Source organism: Aythya fuligula, chromosome Z (genome assembly GCF_009819795.1).
Source record: "Aythya fuligula isolate bAytFul2 chromosome Z, bAytFul2.pri, whole genome shotgun sequence".
Taxonomy (NCBI): Eukaryota; Metazoa; Chordata; class Aves; order Anseriformes; family Anatidae; genus Aythya; species Aythya fuligula.
Window position 1 is genome coordinate 68,353,270 of NC_045593.1, and position 17,584 is coordinate 68,370,853.

Here is a 17,584-nt window from a genome sequence, read left to right on the forward strand (position 1 = left end):
GAAAAAAAAAAGCATGAGTACCTCCATGAAAGTAAACAAAAAAAAAAAACAAAAAAAAAACCTCTTTTGTAGTAAGTACACTCCAATTAAGCCAGGTACATAACTCAAGAGTAAAGCATATGTATCATAGTATTAATTTGCTGCTTATATTTACAGAACAGAATCCAGGAGCCCCCCATAATCATGAATATGTCAAAACACAGACCACCACCTTTACCAAGAAAACCTTATTTCCTAAACAGGCAAATAATAAGACAAAGGAGAAAAATATAGTTTAATATTGGGAAGATAAGAAAGATGGCAGAAAAAGCAGAATACGTAATCAGTTAAATTCATCTGTCTGAGGCTAGATAAAGTCAAATACCAACAAAAAACAGTATGTACAGAAATGCAACAAAACCAGCAAGCATTACTCACGTCAAGAAGATCCCATTCCTACTTCTAAGCTAAACAGCAGTGGCAAACTTTAATACACAATTAATTCCATCTGCCCATAAAGGGGCAGATGGAATTCTTCTTCACTGCTTTTTTTTTTTTTTTTTTTTTTTTTCTTCACTGCTTTTTCCTGTTCAAATGCTACTTGAGACTCCCAACTAACTTTGGAACATAACAGTCCCACAATATAGCCAGTCCTCTATAAACAAAGCTGGTTTCTTTTCTGCTTTGAGGGTGGTAGTAAGTCATCATTCATATATCACTGCAAGCATCTGAAGCCACCGCACTACCCACACTGGCACTGACATCCCATCCTTCTTTCAATAATGTACTCTTACTCACAGCTTCTACAGAGAACACCAAGATTACAGCATAAGGGAAAGACTACTGAAGTCTTGCTATTAGTCAAAACAAAAGTGCATTGGCTTTCAAGCAGACCTGCCAATGAACTTAATGCATTACCATTAAGGGAATAAGGGTTTTTATGTAAAAAAGTCCCCAGCGGCCTGCGGTGAGGACCATGGTGGAGCAGGCTGTCCCCCTGCAGCCCATGGAGTACCACGGTGGAGCAGGGTTCCATGCTGCAGCCCGTGGAGGAGACCATGATGGAGCAGGTGGCCCTGCACCGACAGAGGCTGCTGCCTGTGGAAGACCCCTGCCGGAGCAGATTCCGGGCCGGACATGTAGCCCGTGGAGAGGAGACCACGCAGGAGCAGGTGACCTGGCAGGAGCTGCTGCCCGTGGGGGAGCCAGGTTGGAGCAGTTTTCTCCTGAGGGATGGACCCCGTGGTACGGACCCATATCTGGAGCAGCTCTTCCAGAGCTGCTGCCTGTGGGAAGCCCACATTGGATCAGTTCATCAAGGACTGCATCCCGTGGGTGGGACCCCACAGCACAGGGGACGAGAGTGACCGAGAAGGAGCGGCAGAGAAGAAGCACTGTAGACTGACCATAACCCCCATTCCCCCGTTCCCCTGCACCGCTCGGGGGGAGGAGGTGGAAGAGTGTGGATGGGGGGGGCAAGGTGCTTTCGGTTTCTTTCCTTTGTTTCTCACTTCTCTAGCTTGTTAGTAATAAGCAATAAATCTTATTGTCTCCCTATGCTGAGTCTGTTTTGCCGGTCACAATAATTAGTGCGTGATCTCCTCATCTCAACCTTTGAGCCCTTTTCATCGTATTTTCTCCCCGTTCCTCTTTGAGGAGGGGGAGTGAGAGAGCGGCTATGGTGGAGCTTGGCTGCCCACTCGAGCGGAACCACCACATTAGCATAAAAGAATCTCTGGTCTGGATGATCTGTCTATCCTTAGAAACTGAGAAAACTGTGTCTCAAAAGGAACTGCACTACATCTCCCATATACATCTATATACATCTTACTGAACAACAGTATCATGCTTATATAGTTATATAAAGGTTATATAAGACTTTTCATGCAAGATTATGATCTCACAGATTTAGCTACTTATTGAGACAACATGCTTTGGGAATGTAGCAGTGGGCTATAATCCTCAAAAATGCTTACAGCTGACACAGACCATTAGGCCCTTAGGATAGTTAGGCTCCATCATAAATGTCACTAATTGTACACTCATGCCAGTCCACAGCTTGTTATATTTTTATGTACTTTTTTTCCATGGGCTATAACATTATGTTTAAAGACCAACAAGAAAAGTCTATCAGAGCTACAACTTACCACCTAACTTACACTGAATCCAAAAGACTGCACAACATGGTACAGATGCTGACCTACCATTCAATAATGATACATTAATAAATAAAATATTGCTAGTGTCCATGTTAAAGAAAAGAAAGACCAAAATTAATACCTCAAGCAAATTCCTACTGTTATGTTCAAACGTCTCTAATTTGTACTCAGTATAAATACTGGGGTAGATCTTGTGACTTTTAATACATACAGTGCATTCATTAAACCAGAGCCAAGAAGACTTACCCATGAAACAGCTCAGACCTAATGGTGACCTAAGCGGCCTTCACAGAAGTATCTCAACTATTACTATGTACAGCAAAAATGTTATGCTGAAAAGAACTGATGACCACTATGTGCAATCTAATCTACTATGGTGCTTTCAGTTTACAAAACAGAGTAAGTCTTAAGTGCTACACAAAGGTCTAGGTTCATTTCACCATTTTATATTCATGAAATAGTAAACTGGCCTCCTATATAACTACTTATTTAAACAATTCAATACATGTACAATTCATAACTACAGATGGTTTACTCTTAGCTCGTTGTCTCTGAACTAGAGTAAACGAAGACATATGCAAAAAGTTCAACATTTCTGAACACAAAAACTAAGCTTATTTACTAGAGTATGTGCATGTGTATGTGTACATACTGTCAATATGCACTGCACATGGGATTGAGATGAAATAATAAACATTCTGAGGGTGTTTTTGCAGGGTAAGATCCATTTAACTCTGATTGCTATTGGTAAAAGGATTAAACAGATCTTTCTGGCAGCCATACTGGAAATCAAAAGTGTTTAATTAATCTCCGTATATTTTCTACTATAATCAAATGGTTGAATTACACTGATCTAGAGAAATGGGAACACTAAGCAGCTGCAGGTACTGTGGTGAGACTGTATTTATAAACAAAATCATATGTTTCAGAAAAAAAAATAAACAAGTATTGCTATACATAGAAATAGCATTTTTATTATTTCTGCTTCCTTTAAGTAGTTACAATTGCATGTAAATAAACACTGGGGCTTAATGGAAAAGATGTGAAATACATAGATATGGAGATGGAAATCAAAGAACTTTTGAGACAAGAAGCAACGCAATTTTAAAGGAAAGGTTAAGCACTGCCTAATTCAGAGAATTTGATGGTCCTATATTTATATATGTAGTAGGAAGCTGCAGAACCTCAAAGTAAAATTAGTTTACACTATGTAACTGGAAATAATTGGACGTTACTGGTGTGTCATTTTTAATATACCATTACAAATAAAAAGCTAGTTGAATCTGGATAATGGCCTGGTAGAATGTAGCAAGTCAGACACTGATGTAGGTAAGTCTTTCCTATTCTTACCATCTGATTAAATAAGAAGTATTATAAATAACCACTTTATCTGCAAAATATCTCTAAGTCGCATGAAACATTAATATGCTTCTTTTCTGAGTTTGGAAGTATTTTAGAAGACTTAACTAAGCAACAAGCAACTAAGCAACTGTGTAGAACAAAATGCTAAAAGCACGCAAGGCGATTATACACTGCCCTCAGCAACTTGCATTATTCAGGTATTGCAGAATGTTTGTATGAGCAAAAATGATACTAGAATCTAGAAAAACAGTTTCCTTCCTTGTTATCCACACACCCACCTGCAAAGATAATTTGGATTTACAGTCTGGAAGAGCACTTCACTCCTAAGAGCTGTTCTGAACACTTGTAGGTAACTATAAGAAGCTATTCAGTGCCAAGAAAGGTCTGCAGGGAACCACAAGGCTTTTAAGGCTCACAGGGCTCTCTGCAATGCAATAGTCAATACATACAGGCCCATGTCTCAGGACACCACTGATCACATAATAAAATCAATTTTCTCGACACACAAGCTTTTAAGGGAATTAATATTCCTAACACAAGTATACAATACAAACATAGTTCAAGCACATTAATAAATTAGCACGGAATCAAGTTTTAAAATGCTTAACCATAAGTGAATCACTGAGCTGAGACCCAATTTTATGTAATGACCTAGATCACTTCAGGGTGTGAAACGATTTTTTGTTTCACACATCTGACTACACTAACAATCATCAGTGAAATTGCTCATGCGCAAATTTTAAGTTGAAAATCACTGGTGTAGTCAGAGTTCTCTGAACATACAAGTTTTTGTATTACCAGACATGATTTTTCTTGCTGAATTGATAAAGGCCTATTTAGCAATTTAAATCATACATGCTATGCTAGAAGCACTGTGGAAGACACTGTATTCAAGGAGTTAGTGATCTCATACAGGTCACATCTGCTCTATTGGGCTTTGTACTTTGGACTTAAGAAGCCCATATGTTATTAATGTAATCTGTAACTTGCAGCACCTTGGGGAAAGGTAAACTGTAGGTGGATCAAGGAGTGGAATGTATTGATCAAGGACCAAAAGACCATTGAACATACAGGAGTTGGCAATCCACATAATGCTTCATGTAAGCAGCCCCAGGCCTGTGCCATACTGCACGTACCCTGTAGCTTTCAGAACAGTGTTGTGCTGCACAAATATCTTGGCCACAGGATAAATGCTGCCAGCTAATCATAGCAGAGATGCTTGCCGGCAGCACCCGCTTGATAGCGGCAATTACACCACCTGCATGGTGTTGTCTTTATCTAAAATTGCAGCAAGAAATACTCATGAGAACATCCTTTAGGAACAGAGTTGTTTTCTTGTGAGGAAATTATATAATATCTGAAAATAGCTCCCGAAAAAGGGAGAACTTCTCTCTATGGACACAATCTAGTCTGTACAATGTGCTATGAGAAAATCTACCTGGGCTCCATTTGATGCTGCATGAACACAAGATGCATTGCAACTGAATGAACATAGGATTTACTCAACATCTGCATTCCTCTTCTTATTCTATTTTATTAAACAGTTACCTTATTAAGCTGCTTTGTTGTCAATGCTTTCCTACGGAGACCCGAAGAACCCTGTACCAGATCTCTGTCTCTGTCCTCATTTCCCCTCCCCATCCCTGTACAGAACTTCCAAGGCACATATGAATAAAAGCTCCCAAACCACGTGGACCTTTTCATCTAAAGAGGTTCTGGATGCTTTAATCTGTTATGTTTGTCGTAAATACACACACACACGCATACACATGTACAAGCAGCTTTGTGTGTCAAAGCTCTATCATCCAACATCATCTTGGCAAATGGTTGGACTGCATCATTTTGACCTGCAGCCAAAACAAGGCCTTGCAAAGCTGCAATTAAAAATAACTGATGATTGCTCCAAATTAACTGTTCTCTTCTTTACAATCTACTTGGGAAATAAGTTTTTCAAAGAAAGTCCAGAAAACTGCAGGTGACCCAAAAATAATTCTCTACATTTTGAGAGTATTCATAGTTAGCTTCATTTCCAAGTATTACAGAAAAAGATAAATATTGAATTGAATTTCTAAGGTACTCAGAATCGTAATTCAACTTTAAAAACAAACAAAAACCAATGAGACAAACTTACTTGTATTAGGTCTAAAATGCCAAGCTCACTTTCTGAGGAATCCACACAGAACACAAAATACAAGGTAGCATAGTGTCGGTAAATAAGTTTGTTATCAGATCCACCTATTAATCTAAAATGGAAAGAAAACATAAAAGCTCAGTTAGCATCTCAGGATACGCTGGACAACTGCCCAGAGTTATTTCAGTTAACAGGAGCCCTGTTACTAATGACTGGCTGGAGCTTTCCCAAATCTATGACACAACTTTTATTTTGTGATATAATTATAATGGAAGAAAGGAAAAAAAAAAAAACAACACACCAGGACAGCACAAGTTACATTTAACACACGAGCACAGTTTGTGTTATCTATATGGACATTAATAATTTCAGCAAGAAGAGAAAATATTTAAACTGGTATTTCTCGTCTGCTATAGCCTCTCAGAATAAGATACACAAATCAAGGAAAGAGATGTTCGGCAGATCATTAACGTTCACTTTGGGCACGAGGATGTCTGCTCAGATAAAATTAGCCTGGACCTACATGGCTATACATCTCACAGTTCTCCTTTACCTCTATACCAGAACTGAACTACCTAAATTCTTCCAAATATTTCAGTACGCTAAGCTAGTATCTATAAAATCTGAGGCCTTTGGCCAAATTGCAAACTATAAAGTGATACCTGCCCTGAAAAAAAGTATATAGATTGAAATGGCAACTGCAGAATTGAGCAGTAAGAGGAAAGCCAGACTCGTGTTCTCTGTGTCTAGCTTCTTTCTGTTGTACCCTGTAATTTTTTTAAGGCTCCTAATGAGTTCTTGAGCTTAGAGATTTCAAGCCAACATATTTCCAGCTTGTAACCATCTTCAAGAACCTAACCCTAAGATCAAAAGTTGAGTAGTTAATAGAGAAGCATTTTATTTTAAATATATAAATGTATATACATGTATATAAGGGATCACCTTGACTAAGAAAAAGACATCGTAACTGACATGGTACAGCTAAATATTTAGGTGTGACTCTGCACACAGAAAGTTAAGGCATTAACATACTAGCTTTCATCAATCAGAAAATTTCCATTATTAAAATGTTTAGCAGACTATGACAATCTCTATGTTTATACTGGAGATTATGAGCCTACTCTATCGACTATGACCCTTTTCCTTCATAGCTATTCAATCTTAATAACTAGTATCTAAAAACAAAACACTTTTCCACGTCAGAATTTCTTCAATTAAAGCCAGAGTGCATAAAAAAAAAGACTTGATTCAAGAAATAGTATTTTGTATGTGTCTTCTGGAGATGTAGGACCCAAGTCTTGCTTTTTTCCTACTCTAACTATGCTAATAAAAAGTCTTAGTTACAACTGCAGTTAACGCTTTTTTTAAATACTTTTTTTTCTTACTTCATAGAGCAAGTCTGAACCCTGACAGAAAGGCTGGGGACTCCTACTCTTGGAGGCTGTCTCAAATTTTAAGAGCTTAAGCCTAAACAACAGCTATGAAATATCTTAATTTTCTCAGTGGGTATGGAAATAGCCAGTGCATCTGCAAATGAGACCATAAATTTTTAGCTGGATTATAGAGAAACTGGTTAGGTATCATCTGCCTGTTTCTTCCCCATCTTGTGCCTGAATACCTTTTAAGATTAGATATAGCACTGTGTCAATTACAGTACTAGAAAAAAAATGTGGTTTAGTGCCGAAGTAATTTTGATACATACACACACATGTATAAGTGTTTATTCCAGTGAGTAAGGGAGAGCATACCTGGGATCAAGATGATATCATTACTGGTGCACTAAATTGGTCAAGTGACATGGCATTTACATTAGAACTGTAAAAACAAGTGTGCTACTATCAGCAGAAATATTTGCAAGTACAGAATGCTTATTTTAAACCTGATACTTACAAGCCTCCTTCCAGGAAATTACAGACATTTTCATCACGTTTGGATACTAAATGGAAAGTTTCTCTGATAATTTGTTGCTGCGTATCTTCACTCTACAAAAGAAAACATATTTTGCTATCAAGCTAAAATGAATTAACTAACAATGCATAGCACCCACAGCAAGTAAACAGAACACAAAGCATATGAGTATCCTTAAACTATCAGCCTTTCATGCCTTAAATCTGCCAAAACCAATATGCAGTTTGTTACTTATGTCATTTTAACACCTGCGGTTAAAAAAAAAAAGAAAGATTTTTACAAGCTAAGTTGCAGAAGAACATGTTACTGTGAAGTGTGAAAAATGTGACAGCTTTTAAGAAAATTAGAATCATAGAATCATAGAATATCCTGAGTCGGAAGGGACCCTTAAGGATCATCAAGTCCAACTCTTGACAACGCACAGGTCTACCCAAAAGTTCAGACCATGTGCCTAAGTTCACAGTCCAATCTCTTCTTAAATTCAGACAGGCTCGGTGCAGTGACCACTTCCCTGGGGAGCCTGTTCCAGTGTGCAACCACCCTCTCTGTGAAGAACCCCCTCCTGACGTCCAGCCTAAATTTCCCCTGCCTCAGCTTAACCCCGTTCCCGCGGGTCCTGTCACTAGTGTTAATGGAGAAAAGGTCTCCTGCCTCTCGACAACCCCTTACGAGGAAGTTGTAGACTGTGATGAGGTCTCCCCTCAGCCTCCTCTTCTCCAGGCTGAACAGGCCCAGTGACCTCAGCCGTTCCTCGTACGTCTTCCCCTCAAGGCCTTTCACCATCTTCGTAGCCCTCCTCTGGACACTCTCCAACAGTTTCATGTCCTTTCCAACAGTTTCATGGTATTCTACAAATACCATGATTTAAAACTAGCTTATTCAATAAACAGGAAGTACTGTGAAATATTCAGGAAGAGCTACATCTCCACTGTAGCCTGAACGGCTAGACATCCTTTGAAACTGTTTTCTGCCTGCTAATGCATGAATGTAGTCTCAAAGCTCTAACAGGGGGGTGGTGCATTTGAGCCATGTATAAGCTCTAAACTATAGATAAGATTTATATATATATAGATAGATAGATAGATTATTATATTTTATATAAATATAGATTTATAGCTAAGCTATAAACTTTCCTTCTGACAGTCTTTTATTGATCAGAAACATTGCTTCTAACTTTGAGTTCACCGCATTCTTCTTGAGTTCCCACTGTGACTGTCCATCATTTCTGCACATTTTCTTCTGTAACAGCAGACTCATTCCTTGCAAATCTATACATGCTTCAGCAGCCAAAAAATTTATAAGTAACTCTTCTAATTTTGCATTTGTTTTTTAAGCACTGAACCCTGAAGTCAGCAAGCAGAGGTAGCCCCAATCCCTGAACAACGATGGAAGCCAGCATTTTACACCACTGTATGAACAAATACTGGTGCATGCATATTAAAAGTGACTTCAGCTAGCAATTGGTGCAGTCCCCTCCACGACTGCTAAGCAAACAAAGCCTGGCATCAGTGCAGTTTGCATTCATCACCTTAAATTTGTGTGTTACTTTACAAATAACCTCTATAATCAAGAGACATTAACAAAAAGCTCCAGCAGACATAAATTACTCCATGAAACACAGAACAAGCCAAGTGCAGGTTCCTCTGCTTGTGTAGTCTGTGTTTCTTACATTGTGCCTGCCTTCCTCCACTGCAGTAATCTCAGCTTCTTTCCCTGTGTGTATCAGGAAAGAGAGGATGTGTCTTTTTCCCCTCGAGAAACTGAGATAAGTACTTTGACTACTTAAAATAGCTTTCATTTTCAGAATCTGCCCTTATTCTCAAAGTTGTTCTGAAGCTTATTTTCAACTTCTAATTTATGGCCACAAGTCTACAATATGAAACGTAAAGCTACACAGAAAGGGATGATCAAGACAAGGTTGCAAACAACAGGCAACTAAAAATAATAATAGATAATGACATCATTTCATGTTTTCATTTGCTATTTTCATTTTAAAGACTACACAGTGTTGTTTACGTAGGCATATTATCCTACTTTATACATTAAGGATCTGTTCCTTCTGACAGGAGCCGAGTGGAATTCCTAAGAGAAATCTGTTATCCTCTTGTCATTCACTCCTCCTTCCCCTGTTTCTCCTTTTCCTACCCAGAAATTTGCAAATGCACAACCATATCAGAAGATAGAAAAAGATATTTATGTTTGAATTGAAATGAGAATGGAATTAAGTGCTTCACATTAATGATGGAGATGCATACCTTTGCAAAGTATTTCATCTACCTATTTAATCGTTATATCCCCACTGAGAGGGAGGAATAAGGGAGACATCTTTCAGAAGTTACTGAAGCTCTGCAATGAAAGTTATCCATAAAGAAACACAGAAATACACAAGGGGAATGTTTATAAATATAGGTAGGTGATAATACTCCACTTGAATTTTTAAATTAGGAACAGTGAAAGAAAGACAACAGCTTGGTAACACAGAATTGATGAGAGAGATGAAAAAGGGATTAACCAACATATATTAGAGTTTTTCTGTATCAACTTTCTGAGGAGAAAGGCTCAAATTCAGTTGCCCACAGCAATAACCTGTATCAGTTACACTCCATTAATTAAAAGCCTTGCAGCGCAAACTGAGGCCTCAGAGTCATCATTTTTGCTCTGAGGTGTGTGTAGCAAGATACATCCCTTCCAGTAAAGCTAAATATGGCTTCCGTAGTGGCCAGAATTTTAAGTAACTGGCCACAGATACGAATAAATAATAGCACTTCTTTGTAAGAATAATTAGTTTACATAATTTTGGGGAGTATCAGCTGTTTTCTTGGATTTTATTGTCCAAGGTCAGCCCAAGCAGAGCTTAGTCTGTTTGCTAGGAAAAGCTGTATGCGTGATTAAAGCATTAGCTTAAAATCTCTTATCCTTGAATTAAGCGTGGCCACACTGTTTCTTGGACCCCTCGGGCTGCACTTTCCGTTCAGACCAAGCTCTCACACCGCATTTTCAGAGCTGCTTCAGCCTCCCCTGTAAAAGAATATACTTTTGCAAGTGATTTTTTTTTTTTTTGGGGGGGGGGGGGGGGGGGAGAAATGTATTTTCCTATTATTTTGAAAGCTTTCAAAGGGAAAAGGGCAGCGCTGACTTAACTCCGCGGGCCGCGGAACGCCCTCCTCGCTCCAGCGGACAGACAGACAGACACGTAGCGCCACATCCGAGAGGAGGCCAAAAAAACACGCGCTGCGAGCCAGCTCCCAGAAACAAATTAATTAATTAACGAAATTAATTAACGCGAGAAATGTAAATAAGTAAATAGATAGATAGATAGCCCGGGAAAGCAGCCTGCCAGTGAACCAGGGCTTCTCCCTCCACCCGGAGAACCACCGAGACGTTCGGCGCTGAATGAGAACACGCCAATAAATGAGGAAGTCGTTGGGAAAACGCCTTTTGCTGGGGGGACCTGGCGATGCGGGGGCGGTTGGAGGGCACCCCCCCACACACACACACACCCACACCCACACCCCCCAACGGCTCTAACCCCCGTTTCCACCCCACCCGCCCCCTCCCCGGGATGGTGCCGGCGCCCGTCCCGTACGTATCGCTGGTAGAACTTGGAGAGGCGCGGCTTGCCGTGGTTGTTGAAGATGAGGATGGCCTTGATCATGGTGCGGCCGCCCCCGCCGGCCGGGCCCGCGCCGAGCCGCAGCCGTTAACGGACCCAACCGCCGCCGCCGCCCCGCCCCCCAGCGCCTGACGGGACCGGAGGGGGGAGGGGGGGTGGTGGTGGAAGGACGGCGTCCCGCGAGGGACAAAACGCCTCGCGGCGCCGCGCTGCGCGGACGGGGCGTGGCTTCCGCCCGGCCCGCAGCAGCATGGCGGAGGACGGGGAGCAGGCGGCGGTGTCGCCGCAGGGGGAAGCCGGGGAGGAGGCTGCGGAAAGCGGGGTGGCGGCGGCGGCGGCGGGCGCTGCTGAGCCGGTGCCTCCCGCGGCCGGCTCGCCGGGCACCGAGGAACCCGCCGGCGACGCCAAGAAGAAAAGTAACGCGGCGGTTGGGCCGCTGTGGGGACGGGTATGGGGGGGGGGGGGGAGGGGGTGATGGGCAGGCGAGAGGGCCAATCAGCGGAGAGAGCTGGCGGCGGTAGCCAATGAGGGCGCGGTGGAGGCGGGACGCCGCGGTGGGTTGCTAACGGTGCCCCCCCCCTGCAGTTGACGTGCTGCTGAAGGCCGTGGGCGACACCCCCATCATGAGGACCAAGAAGTGGGCCGTGGAGCGCACCCGCACCATCCAGGGGCTCGTCGACTTCATCAAGAAGTTCCTCAAGCTGATGGCCTCCGAGCAGCTGGTACCTGAGGGGGGCCCGGCGGGGAGCCAGGCGGGTGTTGCTCGCAGGTGATAGGTGATAGGAGCAGAGGGGGTGGCCTCGAGCTGTGCCAGGGGAGGTTCAGGTTGGGAAATGAGGAGGCAGTTCTGCTCAGAAAGAGCTGTCAGGCACTGGGACGGGCTGCCCAGGGAGGTGGTGGGGTCACCATCCCTGGGGGTGCTCAAGGAAAGGTTGGACGTGGTGCTTGGGGACATGGTTTAGTGGGTGACACTGGTAGCAGGGCGATGCTCGGACCAGGTGGTCTTGAAATTCTCTTCCACCCCTAGTGACTCTATGATTCTACAGCCCAGCCTGCACTTCACACAGCTCTGTACATTCCGTGCAAAATTGCTCTTCATTGGGAGATTCATACGTGCAGCATAGGTCTAAAAACCAGCTGTATGGAAGGAGCGTTTAGGAAAAACGCTGAAGTGTTTGGGATTGACTTTCTGATTGCTGGTGGCTTGTCTCCTTCACAAGTTCTCTTCCAGACAGTTTAAAGGTGCTGTCAGAAGACTGATTCCTTTTTCAAAACGGTTAGTGTGGGAATGTGCGTAGCTGGGCAGCACAGTGCCAGTGCTGTTCCTTAATCCCCTTGAAGCCTAAAAGCCCTTCTGATAATGTAGGAGTTGGAACTGGTACAGAAATATTTTGAAATTACCACTTTTATTTCAACACCCATACACTTTTTAATATGAGCTTTCTTTTTAGATATAAAATAAAAGCTAGACTCATTACAATGCTGAAACGTGCAACTGAAGTATCAGATAAGGTAACTAACAATGTCTCAAAAAAGAGTAATAGTTAGTTTTTACCGCTGGTGAATATTATCAACAGTTTAATTCATTAACTCATTGTCTTAACAAGAAAATAAAGAGGCACAGACTGTTCCAGCATGGAACTTAAAGCTAAACTTCAGGAACAAAACCCTAGGAACTGTATAGGCTTTTTTTTGGAAACTGCATGATATCTATATTGCCATCTTACGCTGCAGATCCCAAGGCCCTCTGACACTACAGACTAGCTACTCTGTGTACTTCTGTTTAAAGCAGGAAGTGAGAATGGTGACCAAAATAAAAATAAAATCTGTTTGTGTTTGTGAGTGTTGTTCTAATTGAGAAAATTTAGGTTAGTGGGAGTGGTTTGGATACTCAAAATCAGATGAAGAACTAAACCAGTGAGTTTATTTCCTGCTGCAGTATGGGAGAGCAGTGGATCATCCTATAGGAGAATGCATTCAGCACCTTGCTGGGGCTCATTTGGAAGTCATGCTGCCCCTCTACCCTGCAGTGAAGGTGCTAACTTGTTCTAGTTTGGTGCAGTCTGTAAAGATTATTAAATACATCATAAACATAGGACAGATTTACATATCCCAGGCTGAAGAACATTTCTTCTGGGTACCTTACTTATGAAGTCTCCATCTTCTGTTTTCTTTTCTTGCAGTTCATATATGTGAACCAGTCTTTTGCTCCATCTCCAGACCAGGAAGTTGGGACCCTCTATGAGGTGACTTTCAATTTTAAATATCCTTTCCAAATGTGCTTAGCAGAGGCTGTGGTATGATTCTGGCACTTTAAATCTGTTACTGCTCCTAGCTGCGCTGGTGGTATCTTCAATTTGGTGTAATAGAGTTGCAAATCACAGATCTGTATTGATAAGGTTTGAAGAGACATGACTTCATACAGCCTCTGGAAGAGCAGTACTTCACATGTGTATGTCATGCCTCCAGTTGTGATGGAGACCTTTGTTATGAACAACAGTATTTCACGATACATTCATCTGGCTTGTTTTTGTTTTGCTTTGTGTATATGCTAGTCTGTGAATAACCTAACAGCTCTTGGTTTTATTTTATTGCAGTGTTTTGGAAGTGATGGCAAGCTGGTGCTGCATTATTGCAAAACCCAGGCATGGGGGTGAAAGACAAGCAACACAGTTGCATAGGTGTGATCTTCAAAAATGGAAGAGGAACTCACTTTCTTAAACTCACCTGTAAATGCACGGAAAAAAGAGGGTTTGGATTTCTGCTTGTGACTGTATACTTACAAAAACGGCAGCAGTTGAATAGCATGAAAGAAGAGCTACCGAGGTTATCCAATTGTGTAGCTTTCTTCCAATGTACACTTTGGGTACAGAAAAAAAATCTGCATATCTGTAGAACAGAGCCAGCTCTCCTGCTTCTGAGTTCCCAATTGCTGTACAGGAAGGGAAGCTCTTTCAAAGTTGTCTTCGGGACTGGGCAGCACTGTTGCTGTATATGGTGTATGGAAGATGAGGTTTCCTTTTAATTAAAAAGGGATGTGAATTGCACCTACAGCCTGGTATTCAGTTTGCTTCTCAAGTGTTGTTCATACGTTGTGTGCATTCTGTATGTTATGGACTCTACACCTTGAACATACGTTATCTCACTTCAAGAATGTATTTAGATTTTTTTCTCATAGTCAATATGCAGGTATTGGTAAATAACCTTGCTCTATGCCTTTTCATGTTGGCAGTCTAAGTACCTTATTTATATGGCACAGCGTAATGATAGCATATGCCTCAGAAATATGTCCTCCTGCCAAATTGCATAGAACTTTGTACAAGGCTGAACACTTCAGCAGTTGCCAGGATATTTCATTTCTGGCATTGTTTAATGAGTAGCAAAACTCGTTGCGTCTTTCTGTTAATGAAGTAATAGACATGAGGTGCTAAAAAACTACTTTATATTTAGTCCTTTTGGCTGCTGCTCTTACTGCTTCACCAGTTGCATGTTCCATCAACCAAATAGAGTTCACTTTATGTCCTTGTGCTAAGCCATAATGTAATGAGGATTCTTTATTTTTTTCACCCTAGAGGGGACTTGGTACTTTGACTAGGGTGCCAACCTCTCCTTTTATTTATTGGAGGGTTTGGGAGGTGTGGTGGTTATTGTGGGTTTGTTTTTTTTTTTTCTTTTACGTTTGCTGTTTTTGTTTCAGGTTATTTCTGTGAATTTATTTTAAATTGGTTGTGCTATCTTCTATGTTTGTTTTATCTGTACTAAATTAAATGTTAGCTGTCTGCTTGCTGTAAGACTGTTCTTATGCTCGCAGTTTTGGTCCCTGATGCAATCCACTTCTTCAGCACATGCAGGCAAAGCAGCCTCTGCAGGTTCAAAGCAGCAGGCCTGTCCAATAGCTTGAGTGATTTGTTGCTGTCTCATGTAACCTGTGTGTCCAGTATGAGCAGTTCTTATGTGGTCTCTTGCAACCAACATGCCAAATTGTTTCTACCCTTTGAGGAATTCTGGAGAACTAATGCTTGGTTTAATGTAGAGGTGGGTGCTGCTGCTATTTCCATATTTCCATGCACCCAAGAATGTGGCACGTGCACCAGATGTGTAATACTTCCTATGAGAATAGTGACTTTTTTGGTGGAAAACCTACATAAGAATCCATTGGATTCAGCTAACAATGCAGAATTTTTGTAGTTTTTCTCGTTCATAACCCTGATCTCATGAATCTTTGTTGATTTAACAGAACTAGTGCAGAGGTGAGCACTCTGGTTCCATTCTGAAGAAACTGCCTGCTTAGTTACTGTAAAGCCAGTATAACCTTGTACAGCCACCAGAGGGTACACGAGGACAAAGATATTTGCTTTTTTTTTTTTTTCTGGATTTTTTTCCAATCTTTTTCATAATATGTCCACTTGCCTACCTCAAAATGTGTAGCAGTTTGTTCTCCTGTGTGGCACTATGTTTGCCTAAGATAAGGCAATAGTCTGGCAGGTCCATTGGTGCCTTTTACCTTATTTGATCTTAACATATGAAACTATTCGATGCAGTGCAAATGTGCTCTTTAGGACTGATGCAAGAACTTTGTTTTGCGTGTGTTTAGTTTTTTTCCTTTTTTTTTTTTTCTTTAATAAAATAAAAATCCATCGGGATCTGGAAGTGAAGGAGGACTGTAGGTCACTGTATCTTGCCAGCTAATGTTAGAGGGTTGTCCTTTATGTTGAATCTATAGATAAATTTTGTGTTTGAGTTTAAAAAAAAAAAAATGTTTGCCTCAATTCCTTCAGAGATAACAGTCCAGTAAAGTAAAACCAACAGAAGTAGTTTGTGTTGCTTGTATTCACCACATTCATTTCTGAATTTGGACAACTTAACCATACAGGTTTGAGTTATGCATCTATTTAAGATTCAGCATGTTCCTTGCACCACACGCATTACTTGTTCCAATACTGCTCTTTCTAATGCAATTTCTAATGTTAGTTACTAGGTATTTAGTCACTTCATTAATTTAAGAGACTTCCTCAGAGACTTTAATTCCAGTTTATTTTGGTTTTTGTCAGATTCTGAGACTCAGAAATCATTAAGCCCCCTTGTAACAATTGAAGGAGTTGAAGGAGACATTGAATCTATGTCAAAATAGTACACTACTTGCAGAATTCATTTTATGATTCTACAATAAGCCATAAGGCATAATGTTACCCTAAAAAAAAAACACAACACCCTTGATGTGGGTTTTGGGTGTATCCAGCAGAAACAAATATATGTGTGCATGCATACACTCCTGATGGACAAAGCAAGGACTGCCTAACGTGTCTAGTGAACAGCCAAAAACAGAATCACAAAAGAAAGCTAAAAGGAGCTTTCTCTTCCTACCTACAGGCAGGGCTAATAGTATTTAATTGTTCTTGGTATGTGTTTGATTAGAAAAACATCAGTAACAATGAATACTCACAAAGTCTGTGGGTACTGTCTTCTAATTAATACTACTATATTACTTTGGAGGTTTTTTTTCCTACTGCCCTGCTGCTGCCAATATATATGTATGACTTGAAGCATCAGTATTGTGTTGTTGTTTGCTGCTTTGTTTTGTTTTCGATGCAGTGTTTTTCCTGATACATAATCACTTCTGTTTCTCATGAACTTCTGTTTCCATGACCTTCGTACCTTTCTTGAGGTATCGTAGCCCAAGTAGGTAATAGTACCCTAGCTGAAGTGTCAGCTAGACAAGATCTGTTTTTGTAATTAGTCCTGATACTGTGTGGAGTGAAAGGAAGATGCTGAACTGTTTCTGCTCTTCATTTTTTTTCCAACCATAGCTATATTATTTATTGGCTCCTAATTTACCAGTATACAGTGACTACTCACCTCTTGCCTTGTCTGACTGATGAGTGAATGAATTCTCCGAGTGGCTGCCTTTATTATGTTCCTTTCATTTTAATGACTACCGGTTCTGATTCTGCTAATTCCCCAGTGTAGCTTCCATACTTCATGTAATGTGACTCCTCCTTTTTGTCATTTTCTCTGTTACTGTCTCAAGTCAGAGAGCTAGTCATCTATTGTCAGTCTGGTACCTTTGGGGCCCACAGCTTCTCTTTCTGGAGTCAGGATATAATCGTTCCTGTTGTAAGTGGCAGAAGCATTTCTTTTGTGTATTAAGTAATAGACTAGAAAGCAGATGCATCAAATACATTACACAGCAGATAAAAGACTCGCAGTCCATGGCTTGTAGAATTTGCAAAACACAAATCTTGCAAAAGACAAGTTAAATTTTAAAATATGAAGATGTAGCATCTAAAATCATAGATGATCCTGAAATTCTTTAAAATGTTTGTAGTTATCTTTTAAGAAAGAATACTTCCACTAAATTGTAAGCATCAGAAGCTTAAGTGGAACATGACACATCATATCCCCTGTACACAGCATACCGTGAGTAACATTGTA

General features: G+C 40.9%; 2 protein-coding genes across 5 annotated transcripts in view; one reads left to right on the forward strand and one right to left on the reverse strand.

Annotated features, from left to right (window-relative positions):
* Nucleotides 1–11,248, reverse strand: part of AP3S1 (adaptor related protein complex 3 subunit sigma 1) — a 32,947-nt gene extending 21,699 nt beyond the window's left edge. For all 4 annotated transcript variants that reach the window (XM_032206023.1, XM_032206022.1, XM_032206025.1 and 1 more), the window contains exons 1-3: nucleotides 11,126–11,248; nucleotides 7,522–7,613; nucleotides 5,632–5,743 (exon numbers count right to left, since the gene is read on the reverse strand). In XM_032206023.1, coding sequence (XP_032061914.1) covers nucleotides 5,632–5,743; nucleotides 7,522–7,613; nucleotides 11,126–11,194 — 273 coding nt within the window. In that variant the 5' untranslated portion in view covers nucleotides 11,195–11,248. The remainder of the gene's footprint in view (nucleotides 1–5,631; nucleotides 5,744–7,521; nucleotides 7,614–11,125) is intronic.
* Nucleotides 11,249–11,381: 133 nt separating this feature from the next.
* On the forward strand, nucleotides 11,382–14,205 carry ATG12 (autophagy related 12). Its single transcript, XM_032206695.1, has 4 exons — nucleotides 11,382–11,568; nucleotides 11,738–11,874; nucleotides 13,336–13,398; nucleotides 13,750–14,205. Exons 1-4 carry the CDS (start codon nucleotides 11,403–11,405, stop codon nucleotides 13,807–13,809), a joined length of 426 nt encoding a protein of 141 aa, XP_032062586.1. The 5' UTR covers nucleotides 11,382–11,402; the 3' UTR covers nucleotides 13,810–14,205.
* Nucleotides 14,206–17,584: the final 3,379 nt, after the last annotated feature.